At 39.5% G+C, this 13,478-nt stretch overlaps 1 protein-coding gene across 3 annotated transcripts in view; it reads left to right on the forward strand.

The window, feature by feature from the left end:
* The window catches only part of LOC134529196 (SRSF protein kinase 3-like), a 270,468-nt gene that overhangs the window by 66,000 nt on the left and 190,990 nt on the right, over positions 1-13,478 (forward strand). Inside the window, exon 1 of one of the 3 annotated variants that reach the window (XM_063363045.1) lies at positions 1,268-1,309. The exons of 1 other annotated variant lie outside the window; for it this stretch is intronic. In XM_063363045.1, the coding sequence (XP_063219115.1) occupies positions 1,296-1,309 (14 nt within the window). In that variant the 5' untranslated portion in view covers positions 1,268-1,295. Of the gene's footprint in view, positions 1-1,267; positions 1,310-7,596; positions 7,796-13,478 lie in introns of those variants that run through there. One more of the 3 variants, XM_063363044.1, reaches the window with a different exon arrangement.

The following is a 13,478-nucleotide window of genomic DNA, read 5'->3' on the forward strand; positions in this document are numbered from 1 at the left end:
CTTATTTAACTTTACATATCACAGTAAAAATACACCAACCACTTTGATATATTTACCAGACTATATCAGTTGTAATTTTACACTCTTGATTGATATTATTTTTACTTGAACACTAGTTTAAAATTACTTTAACTTTGGTGAAGACAGTGCTGCCACAAACATTTAGTGTAAAATTAAACAATTTTTTTTTTACAGCGATACAGCGAAACTTCGTTGGGAATGGTCGGGAAAGCTAACGTTATGGAGGGAAAAGGCACTTCGTTTGAGGCCGAGATGTGAGTTCCCCTTTATTGTGCACACTCGAGCAAGTCTGTCTCCCCAGCACGTCGGGCTCGGAACTGCGCGCTCTCTCACTTTCCCGCCTCACTGGCTCCCCTAGCACTTGCACTTGCACTTGCACTTGCACTTGCCGGATTCCCTCCCGGAGAAAGTGGAGGGTGGATTCTGGATTCCCGCATCCCCCTTCCGCCGGATCAGCGGCGACCCGCGCGATCGCCACGTGGTCTCTGACGAGGGTCGCAGGGACACCGACATTGCCTGGTTTGCTTTGAAATATCTATTTATCCAAGAAGGGTACAAGATAGGGCACAGTGTAGTTACCACATTGCAAAAATACAAAACATTATCCACTGTACAGCATTCCAAACCATTTTGTTTCCTCCACCGTTAATGAAGATTATGTCCTTGGCCAAACGGTTACCATCACCTTATGTGTTTTTTTTTTTCGGAAGCTATAGATACATACACGGGGAAAATTAGAATAAAAACCCCGCTGACTGGAATTGACATTTATATACACCGGAAAACAGACCGATAATAAAGACAAGACAACTGTTTAAGGACATGGCACTTTTATACACTGATTCTGAAGCTTTATAGCACAGGCAATAAGAAAACAAATACCTTGAGCATCGAGTAAACTCGAATAAATGACACACGAGGGCTGAGAAGCAGCGCTGAACGAGTTCGCACTGACATTGTCTGATATGCATTTAAATTAGTGCTACCAGTAGTTAACAAACTTTGAGTACTCCAGGGGGGGGGGGGGTTAAATTAGAGTGATGTGAGATTGAACTCTCTGTTCCTGTGTGACATATCTTAAAATATAAATTTTGCACAGAGTCATTGAAAACTGAAAGGGGGAAACATTTAGGGGGCCTGCCTAATCAGGGGTGTCTGTGATAGTGAGGCAGGGAGGCGGGAAGTTGATTGATAACGCTCGCTGGTGCTTCTAGCGTGATATCTCATCTGAGCGTAAAGCTCTGAACTGGCGCGCAGTCTTCTCGAGGGCAACTATGACAGTTGAGCGGTAAGTACAACATAAGTGGCGGAGATGTGAACATAAAGGCGTAGTGCAAGTACCTTGAGTGCTTTCAAGAATCTGCACCGGGTGTTTAATGCCTGAATTTGTTTTCTGAAAACACGGGTTTTAACCATTTTCACTCTTTTAATAATACAGTTCAAAAACGAAGTTTGGAAACAGGACCACTCGTCCGCCCTCAGTATGTTCTTAAAAGCTTTTCGTAAACAGACGTCTCTCTGATATCTCGATCAGTTTTCAGATCGCGTGGTTTTTTCTGATGCTCTGCACAGCGCGTGTTTGGCCAGGCAGAAGGGGCCCTCGATGGCTAATGTTGCTTGTTTTGTTTCTCTAGTAATTAGTTTATTTGCATTTTTTTGTAAACTTGCTGGAAAATAAAGGTACTGTAACATAGTAAATATAACCACTTACTAAGGTAGGTGTACCAAAGGTGGCCATAGTTAAGCTTTGATAATTTTTTAAAAATGTCTTGTGCAAGATAGAATATCGTCATTTTATGTTTTAAAACATTGAACCATATGCAACTACAAGCAAACACTATGAATTGAAAAATTTTAGATTTAAATATTTTGTTTTAATTTTTTGGAAAATATTGCATTTGGGCCACCTTTAGAACAGTGTGAACCTAAGGTGGCCCACCGATTGTACCTAAGGTGGCCCATATGCATAATTTTACAATTTTCAAAAAGATATGGAAAAAATGGCATGTAATTTTGAAATACACTAATAAAACATACCTAATAAGTGTGAATAAACAAGTTAAGTCGTCAAAATCTATACAAAAATTGAAAAAATCACAGTACAAAATGAGAGGAAAATACATAAGAATAAGGCATTCCAACATGTAAGAAAAAACTTCCTGGTAAATTGACAACTTGTCCTCTGAATACTTATTAATAAGGTGTGTTAAGTTGAAGAAACATCCACAAAAGTCCTTGAAACATAATTTAAAAAATTAACCAGAACCTTGGCAAAATGAGCACATGAAGTTTGGCACTTTGTGTTTGCTTGTTATGCCTTCACAGTCATCATGAACATATCTCATGCATCGGTTACATAGGCGCATGTCACCGATTCTATCCACTTTACGTAAATGACAATACCAACTGTCTTTGACTTGTTCTGTTGCCTGTAACCCACTGGTACCTGGACGAACTTCAAATGGCACTGATTCCTGTTTTTTTCTGTCCCACGTTATTTTTTTTCCTTTCTTGTTTTTTTGGGGTGATTTCCTGCTGTAGACTTTTGACGTTTCAGTTCTTTTCCTGCAATGTTTCGTTTGAACCTTGAGTCTTCTGTACTCCCGATTTGCGTTTTGGGTTGAAACAGACTTAACACAACCTTCTGAGCACGATAGTTTATAGCTTTTTTTCTTGGTTTTACACTTTTCTTCTTAGGAGCTTCAGGCGTATGGAGGATATCAGATAGTGTGGGCGATGTTGCACTTGGAATAACATCTGTTTCAGAATCAATGATAACTAAATCATCTGAGGTTGAGTCATGAATAGAAAAAGCATTGCCAATTGAACTGTCACTATCTGAAAGTTCTTGTTTCTCCTTCCGGGGTTTCTTTGATGTTGGCTTTGATGAATTTTGTTTCAGCTCAACATTTTCTGAATGCTTGCGGGTGACTTTATCCTGATTTGGGCCATCCATTTGTTTTTGCAGTTCATGGGTGACTTCCACCATGTTATCTTCAGGTCTGTGAGTAAGTTGGCTAGGCGCAAAAGCTTCATCTGGAATCACTGAAGGGTCGAATGGGTAGATACCAGTTGCCTTAAAACCTGCGGAGACATTAGCTGGTGTCGCAGACTTGGCCCATGCTCGTGAAAAAAGGTTCCCAAATTGACTTCTTCTTATCCTCCGGTCAGCACTAGCTTGTTCAACGTTTTTAGTTGAACTACATGCATGCTGTGTCCACAGCAACATGACTTCATTATCCCAATGAACTTCATAGGATTTGAAAACACTTTTATCCATTGGTTGAAGTTCATGCGTTGTATTACTGGGCAAACAAAATAAAGTAATGTCATAAGAATTTGCCGCATGCACAATATTTGCATCCAAATGTGAAGAGGCGCCATCAAAAATCAAAAGAGCGCGTCCAGGGGTTTTGTATTCTGCAAAGTGAGACAGCCACTTAACAAAGGTCTGTACGTTCATAGAACCTTTCGGGGTCATAAAAACTTTGCTACAATGTGGTAAGTCGTTACATCATTCTGGTCTCAAGCGATCACCTTTGCAGAGGATTACGGGGGGGATAACATGTCCCAAAGCATTACCACATGATACTATGGTAACATTTTCACCGTGTTCTGGTGCAATGTTGTGTACGCGTCTTGACCCTTTTCGAGCCAATACTACCTGAGATTTGTGTAAACAAAGTCTATTTCCCTTTTCGTCAATATTGTAAATGCACTGAGGCTTCTGCATTAAATATAATTCGATCATGACATTCTTCAATTTTTCAAAGTGATCGTTAACTATGTATCTGTTTAGTTTCTGTGCCCTTGCTGGATTCAAATGCTGAGATTTTCTTCTGGCGATGTCAGGGTGCCTGCTTAGGAACAACGTGAGCCATTTCCGACCAGCTGAGCCCGTTAGTTTGTTGAAGGGATGTTCTATGTTGTTCAAGGAACAAAAATTGTACACTGTTCGCTTAAGCACTTTGGGTGTTAAAGGCATTCCAACATCTGCAAGTCTATGAATTCTCGAACAAAGCTCTAGCTCTTGATCTACTGACAGAACTGTTGGCCTACCTGTATTCAGGGGACTTGGGCCTGTTTTATCTCATATTTCAGTGTTTTATATAATACTTTTAATGTTAAGTTGGTGGTTCTGAATGATTTTTATACCTACAAACAGTTACCACATATGAAGCAAAAGTAATATATATTTTATTTTAGTAAATTTAATTTACAATAAATGTTTATTCAAGAATCTTGAAAATATTTAAAAAATTACATGTTACTAAAAAGTTAATTTGCTAAAGCATAATGCATGTAACTGCATTAAATAACTTATTTGCATTGTTACAGGAATGTTCCCAAGGTGGCCCACTAGGTACTCAAGGTGGCCCGCGGGCCACTTTAGAAACCTAGCAGAAAACCACACTTTGTCACACAATTTTCACTCTTACGAAAATTATTTACAAAATTTCTAAACATACTCTATACTGTCAAAAGCCCACGTGTCAGACTTTCCGAAAATACATAGGCATGTTTATTTGCTTTTAATGTTTACTTACTTTTTTTGCTTTCTTCTATGCGATCATAAATAATAACATACTGCCTTCGCACTTCAGGTCTAAACTAATGGCGTCGTAGCTCGGCTGAATCTCGTCTCGCGCGTTTCGTTTCGTTTCTTGAAGTCTACGCTAGATCGGGACACCATACAAGAAGCCAGAGACATCTAGCGGTTCTTCTTACAATTACTATAAAAATCTCACAGAGGGCCACCTTGAGGACACGGGCCACCATTGGAACACCTACCTTATATTCTGCTTAAAACACCTTTTTGCAGTGTTAAGTAAGATTCGGTTTGCACTCCTTCCCGTTTGCCTCGTCGAAAAGTTAGTTCTCTCATCTCAAAGGAGGGCATCAGCTGGAAAACTTTGGGAAGGTTTAGACCAAGAGTTTTTATCTGCCAGTCTCAAAAGTTTTATTTATTAATTAAATTTAAAATTAAAGTATTTGCACTGCAAAAGCTGAAACACATTTTCCGGAGAGTTTCGGGGAGGCACGTATCTTGATAAACCCCCCCCCCCCCTCCTTCTCCTGCTGCGCTCATTTCCCCGCGTGTAGCTCAAGTTTATCAGAACTGAGATGGAAACAACGTCGGAGCCCACGCATTAAGTCTATCCGTGCAAAATGTGGCAACGTAATACTTCACATTTCCTTTGCCTTTATTTGAGACCATATTTCTGATTTAACACATTTGTGTCTGTTTTTATTTTTGAAACATGGTTTGAAGTCAGCTTCTGTACCACCAAACCCTGACCATAAATGGCTGAAATTGCCGGTACGCTACATGTGTCTTTACGACAATATTTTACACTTTGTTATATATTTTTCTTCCGCGTAACCGGTTCCAGCGTTGCACAGTCCTCGGCTTTTACTTCGTCTCTACAGCATGTGTGTGATATTTATTTATTTTGTACTCAAATTTAATATATGGTAATGCATGTTTTATTTACCAAAATCTGGTGGCACACCTACAAAGTCTAGAATACCGCGGAACAGTGGGTGGGAAACTGTTCTTGATGAAAATGGCAACCTTGTGTAAAAATGTTTTCCGATTAGTTTGGTAACTGAGAGGGTGTCAGTTTGTACGCGCTCTTTAGGGATGGAGAGTTTACCCGTTTTAAGTACGTTCACTATTAATAAAACACAGAACAAAAGGAGCAAATGTAATTATCATACGATGACGAAATACTCCCAATGCAACGCAACTCTCATTATGCAACGTTATTCAGAAGCCTTGACCGTGAAGACAAATGATAAAATGCCTTTAGTGATTAAGCACCTTGTAAAATCGCCAGTAGTTTTTTAATAAGTTTGGGGCTGTGGTGGTTCAGTGGCCAGATCACTCTGGATCACAAGTTCGTTTCAGGTGGGAAAAGTGTGGAAGTTGCCGCGGGACATGAGGTTTTCCAAGGTTCTCTCTACGAATTCATTCCGTCGCTACTCATTCCAAAGTTTCGCTCCTCATCCGCCGCTAATGATCTCCATTTCGACGAGACTTTAAACTCCGATACATTCATTCTGCATCGGAATCATACATGGGTAATTGGGTGTTGAAAATACCCGTTTTAGCTATTTTCACTTTACAAGAAACGAAACGAGAAACCGTAAAGATTATACACACAAAGAAAATAAAAAGATGAAATGACATTTATAAATAGCGACTAGTGTTTAGATGAAACATTCGGTACGTACGTGATTGCGGTGGCGGACCCAGCATCGAAGTGTGGGAGGACCAGGACTTAGTCTTGCAGCACTCGCCAGTGATGTGCAAACATAACCCTCGGTAACGAACAAATTCATGTGTTCTCATGTTGTTCATGTTGCAAATAAACTTATAATACGAAACTCGCATACGAATTTTAACGTTTAATTCTTTGAAATAATGCAGAGCGTCATGAATATACTGATAACTCAAATATTCGCTTTTCGAGTAACAAAATTTCTAGACACGAATCACACACGTAATTTCTGCGCCCGCTACTAGAATTCGCTGCGTGAATCGTAAAAGTTGCTTACCACCATCACACACACAGGAGCACGCAACATATGGAAATTTTAAATTATTAGAAACAGTTCCGATAAAACAAAACAAAAAAAAGGGAAATCCTAAACTTCGGCTTTGGGCTTGATTTTCGACAAGGGATTTTTATTAAAATACTGTCCATCTTGTTAAAATTCACTAAATAGTTAATACTATAAAGTTTCCGCACACCTTAGAAGTTGTACTCCATGGCACTACTAAAATATTAACCTGAAACATTTTAAAACATATTATAGTACTAAGAATATGTTATTTTTTGCTTAAAAGATTATAATAATTCTTTAAATACTTCCTACAAACAAACCTAAACCTTATTGAGCTGATTCAACATTATTATAATATGATATTAAAAAGGTTAAATTATGTTGTTTTTTTTTTCATAGACGATATTTGAACCACATCACTTGAGGTCAACAATCACGCGCTCTACTACTTTGCTACTAAGCCTATTGGGAATTAAAAAGTAGAATATGTAGTATCATTCCAATGCCAGTTTTCTTGGGTATTTTAAAACTTTTTTATTTTTACCACGACCATTTTAGTTTATTATTCACTGTCATAAAGTTTCATTTGACACACCAATACATTTGGTATGTTCCATAATATTTACGAAAGTGACTATATAAGGGTTTGTGTTATTACACGTGGATCCGCCATCATGTTTACACATTTCTGTTGATCGACTTCTGTTCCATTTTCACGAAATCACTCCTACTAATTGCCGTACAACGAGAGCCAAGATGTTATCAGTTGTTGTGGAAAAGGGGGTGAAGGGGGGGGGGGGGTTGGCGCGGCGCCCCGCCCAGCGCGTCGCGGCTTCCAGGGGACGGGCGTGACGTTGACCTCGTTTGGGAACTTGCACCCCGCGCGTGCACGCGAGGGTCGGGCGGCTCGATGCGCGGGCGCCGCGGCACGCATGCGCCGGGCGCCGGCCCGCTCGCAGCGGCAGTCGCGGACAGACATCGGCCAGGACGCGCCTCCTCGGTCGTGTGTCGTGATGGTGTCTCGCGCGGACGAGGGTCGCGGCGGCGCGGGCGGCCGCGTGGCCCGGTGAGGTCACGCCAAGGTCGCCGCCGGCGCCGGCCCGCCGACGTGCTTCGGCCTGCCGCAGTCGCTGTCGCTGTCGCTGTCGCCGCCGGCGCACCGGCGTCACGGCATGCCGGCCTACCGAGGGACCTACGTGAGCTTGTGAGTACACTGTCGAGTCTCCGCAGTTATTCAAGGAAGTTGGTCTGGTTCTTATGGAGACCTTTCAGGAAACTAGTTGTGTTTCCTTTGTCCCATGTAGCTAGTCAAGTTCCTGTAGAGTCATTTGGTCAGAATCCTAGAAAGGGTCCCACGCAAAAGATGTGTGGTTCCCAGAGGCTTCTCGAGTCGTTAGGTGCAACAGTGGAACAGCCCGATTACAATGCTAATTGTGTTCCTTCGGAATCCCTCCAAAAGTCTGTCAGGCTCTTACTAGCTCTTCTTGTGAAGTTTGGTAAGTTTCTTACAAGTTCTCATACATCTAGTGGGGATTCGGGAGTCTTCTCAAGAAGCTAGCCAGACTTCAAAAGACTCCCCTCGAAAATAGAGACAGATGCTCCTTAAATCTGTCTAGAAAGCAAGGTTGGTGTCCCACAAAATCTCCCGAAGAAGTTCTCAGTGGTCGTTTCTGCTGAGGCGTAACACTCATGTGGCGATAGTCACGGGTTCCATCCTATCACCGGCAAGCATCGTATGAGCGCTGAGTCATATGGTTTCGGAGCTTTCGCCTCTAGGGCCCGCCTGCCTGGGCACATACACGGTGTGCAGGGTTTCAGACTGCTCTGTTTGCGAAAAGCATTTAATAATGCGCCGAGGGCGGACGGGTTGTTCTGTTTCCGTATTTCGTTTACAAACAGTACTTTTGGGAGAGTAAAAATTCCTTCAACTCGTGTACACACAGATTTATTTAAGCACTCTAGGGAATTCCATTATACATTTATCTATATTTATACGCCATATGTTATGGTTACCGCTCAAATATCATGCATAGAATTATCATAGTTGGTCTACATGACGTACGAAGAATTTAATTTCGGATGGTGTGCCGGTGAAAGGTTGAAGCCGTATAGAACCTCTTTGCCTTCTGTTTGCTTTCAAATTTTTTTCCATTTGTTCGTGGAGATGATAGGTTTTTTTGTTGTCCTCTGCACGCCGAGAAGACTGCCCGCTAGTTCAGAGCCTTACGCTTAGAGGCGATACCACGCTAAAAGCACCAGCGAGCGTCGCGCTAATAATCCCGCCTCACTAACACAAATACACCCCTGACTAGGCGGGCCCATTAAATTTGCGTAACATTGCGTCTTAAATCCCTAACCTTTTTCCACCTTCAGGATCATCCTGAAAGCTGGTACCACGTGGTGTCTATGGGAACTAAGGTCAGCCTCGTATGCCGACTCGTCACACACGAAGCCGGAGTTAATTTAGTTACCGATATTAAGGTATAGCACATTTTAATGGTTTACTAACTTTCAGATTAGACTCAATACTCTTTATACCCAAGTCGTCTTTTTGTTATTGGCTACTGCTCAAATTAAAAACCAGTTATAAGCCTGGTTGGCACAAAAAGGTGCACCAGAGATTTCCTATCGCAGTTATCATAGTACTATCATCTTGTAAACTATGAAATAATTACTCCTTTGCTTTTATAAAAGTACTGTCAAAATACCAAGGAAGAATAGATAATTGACATTACTTCATATATTAGAATTTTTTATTCGCGTTAACTTTTTTTTTACTTAAGAAGAATATGCACAGGAAGTTTTAGTGAAATCGTTAACATGTGTTTGTTCACATCATTTTTAGGTTCTGGTACATTATATTTAATCGAGTAAACCCTTGTCTAAAGTTTTACGCCATGAAATATAAGGTCACTGCTTCAATTTTTCATACAAACGAGTCGCCTACGAAAAGACAGCACGTTGAGGCGATAAGACATGTGAAGCGCGTGTCGATCTAATAGCATTGCTGATGTTAGACCTGAAACACGCGCCAATATCCCTAAGCGTCATGTTGTACGTGACTATGATAAACATGGCCGGTATCGAAGTTTTGAATGGGTACAAGTAAAGACTTGAAAGCCCCGCCCACGTGAGCTTCAGAAAAACCCACGCTATTTGAAAACTGCTCCCGTTACAAAACTGGTGTCTGTTTACGAAAAAGACATTTGATAATACACTGAGGGCGGATAAATAAGCTATGTTTCCGTATTTGGTTGTTAAACTATATTTTTATAATAGTGAAAATGCCTAAAACGCGTTTTTACATGCTTTATATTAGCTTCACCTGTATGTTTGTCTGTCCGTCTGTAACTCTGTCTGTCCGTCTGTCTGTAACTCTTTCGACTAATAGTGAGTGACTCATCACTGTAAAATGTCCCACCCATTTCATTACGTTCGTTAGCCGAGCGGTCTAAGGCGCGCGACTTCTGTGACGTCAGCTTTCGGATTCAACTATCGTGGGTTCTACTCCCGGCCACGCCGAAAAAAAAATGTTTTTTTCCCCGGTAAATTCTAATATTATATCCATACATCTAACTGCAAATGATTCGTAGAGACTTTACCATTTCTTTGTGACGTTGCAACTCCAAATAAATATAGTTTAAAAAACTAAAAAACATGCTTTTAAAGAATATCAAACTAAAAAGTTAAAAATAAATATAGTTTAAAAAACTAAAGAAACATGATTTTAAAGATTATCAAACTAAAAAGTAAAAAATAATTTTAAAATTAAATTTATGACAATAGTATATAAGCAATACTAGTATAAATGAGAAAAAAGCATGGGGCGCTTAATATTCAAAAAATATGGCACAAAGCGCCTCAAGCTTTTTTCTCATTTATACTAGTATTGCTTATATACTATTGTCATAAATTTAATTTTAAAATTATTTTTTACTTTTTAGTTTGATAATCTTTAAAAGCATGTTTCTTTAGTTTTTTAAACTATATTTATTTGACGTGACAACGTCTAATAAATCGATTAACGCCGGCTGCACGCAACGAAAGTGTCCTGTTACGCACATTGTCCCGTTACGCTGTGTCCCGTTACGCTCATTGTACGCTTGCGCCGCATCTATCTCTCTTCCACTCGATTGGAACAACCATCGTTTTGACTTTTTCGAGGAACATTAAACTTGAAACACTCCCATTCGTTTCCTACTTTTCCTATCATCGTCCTATCCTTAAAAGAATAACACAGATTGGAAGAAGTTAAATAGCAAACATGTATAAAAGTTATAGTTAAAATAATCTGTTCGTTAAAGTAATAAACATATTTGAATTAATGAGTGCAAATAAAAGTAAATTTATCAATTAAATTGTAGATTTAATTTTAATCCTTCTTTGTATCCATACAAAATAGTGATAATTCAATAAAAATGATTCAATTTTATTCATAAAAGTATGCAATCATTTCATCAATGTTTTGTTATGACGCTGTCACGTTAAACTATCGTCCGTAAACCGACTTTACAGACAACCAATTTTTTTCAGTATAATTTTTAGGCATGAAACACCAGTTACGGATTCTTTAATGCATTCCAGGGACTTAAAGCAATCGAATGTAATGGTTACCGCTCAGATGCACGACGAGAAGACTGCGCGCCAGAAGCATCAGCTGGCGTCGCACTTACCATCCCGCCCAGCTGACTGGGAGGGCCCTTTCATGTTCTTATGGATGCAGTCTCGGCGCTTGCTAACTTTGCCTTAGGTTCGGTTTACAGCTTACCATTCACTATCGTGTTTTCCCACATCTATTCTAAAATAACCTCTCATGTACTTTACAATGTACATGTTCTATACATGTTCCTACATGTACTTTTTCATTTACATAAACCATAAACATGTATCAACTGTCCATATTCTAGTGCTAGTTATCTTTTTAACCTAAACAAATTGAATTTTTTCGTAATTTTTTTGTGGTATTACAAAAAAAAGGGACAAAAACTAAAGTAAAAAATTTCAACATTTGAGAAGCCAAAGACAGTATAATTTTTTATTTATTTACAAATTAAGTCTCTCTTTATTTTATTATTTTAGGCGATATTGTACACACATAAAAGAGAAGCTTGTTCTTGAAATAATCATAGCCTTTCAATCGTTTTTTATTTAAAATATGACGCTTTTGACTTTATATTCTTCTGAAAAATTACTTCATTTCACACTTATACGAAATTAGTCATAAAACAATTCTCCTTGGGACCCCGTGCTGTTGAAGCACACGTTTGGCTGGAAGAGTGTTAGTATATGATACATGTAGGTAATGGCATGGTTTCCTGTTAGGTGGTTATGCACAGCGAAACTTAAGGTGATCGAATCGCCAGGATTATTGTAGCTCGAAACCGTTTGTGTATAGCGACTCAGTGCTCATAAATTAACATGAGCTCCACCGTGTTTGAGATCGAAACATCGGCCTTGGCCCTCTCTACAGTTAGTGGAATGTGCACTTATGCGCTGGACTCAAAGGAACGGAACGAATTTTCATGCGGCGCAATGCGCGTTGTTGCAGTAAAGAAATACGGACCCGGTTATTTCAGCTTGCGCGCAAGCGGAAGTGAGATCGCGCGATCCTTTGAGACGGTAGAGATCAGCAGCTTTAAGTCTGCCACCCCGACCTACCTTCTCTTCTCTCCCCAACAATCGCCTTTTTGTTGTTTGTTCGCTGTCAAGAGGGAAGCAAATATGGATAAAGGATGTCGGATATATACGTATATCGATGTTTATTAGACGATTCAGTTATGTGTGATAAATATTTAGTCAAAATACTGATATTGTGATGCATATTTATTAAAATCTTTGCAGTATTTGTAAAAAATAATTTTTCGTAACCGATTTTTTTTGAAATGCTGAAATTATATTAGGTCCACTAACACTACATATTTTTACGATCTATCAAATGATTTTATAATTTATTTATTAATGTAACTAGTATTAAAGGGGATCCTGGCCCTGGTTCATGATTGTTGATTGGTGTCCGCCATCTGGGAAGGTGACGTCGCGATGGCCATATTGGATGATCTTGACCTTCAAAATTTGCCAAATATTGACTGACCAATATTTAACTAAAAATGCCCAAATTGACCAAAATTTCGCTAAAATGCCTCAAAAGATCCAGTGAAATAGAAAAAAAAATGCTGCCGATTAATCTATAAAAAAATCGTAAAAATTAAAAAATTACAATTTTAGAGGGAAAATTTGCCTTCAAGAATTCAAAAATTCTAAATTCTAAACTACTCAAGTGTTTCTGCCTTTAAAAAAAACTAAGGCCGGTATTTCATAACACAAAAATAAGGGTTTGGGTGTTTAATATTCTACGCATTCTACGCCTGTACCCTTAATGTATTCCTAGCACACAAAACCGCTCCCAAACCCTAGATAGGACTCAGCCAGTCCCATATTTCTGGGGAACGGATTTGGGTGTCGTATTCGTGACCTATCTGTTGCCCAAACTTCCGCGCATACGCAGAGCTCACATTTACGGTGATTTCATCCAAATAGCGGGCCCGCGTCTGGCGCCATTAACTTGTATATATTCATTTTCGTGATCATTGGGAGGAAGTACCAAGCGTGTTGGTGTGCCAAATGGAAACATATATGATAGCGAAACTATCTTGGAAAACATTTTGTACACTTTAATAGTCATAACAATAAATCGCAACTTAGAAAGTACTTGAGAAAATTAGAAAGGCGGTTATTTTTACGTGCCATGGTTCTGGTATATAGTATTTTTGCCATAAAAAAAGGTTCGATGGTTTCCAAACGTCCGATAGAATGCGTTGAAACTAGTTTCTAGCCTCGCGCAGGGCACTGTTTATTAAAATGTTTGCCGATCTTTAGTTACAGCGATT

Source organism: Bacillus rossius, chromosome 2 (assembly GCF_032445375.1).
Source record: "Bacillus rossius redtenbacheri isolate Brsri chromosome 2, Brsri_v3, whole genome shotgun sequence".
Classification (NCBI taxonomy): Eukaryota; Metazoa; Arthropoda; class Insecta; order Phasmatodea; family Bacillidae; genus Bacillus; species Bacillus rossius.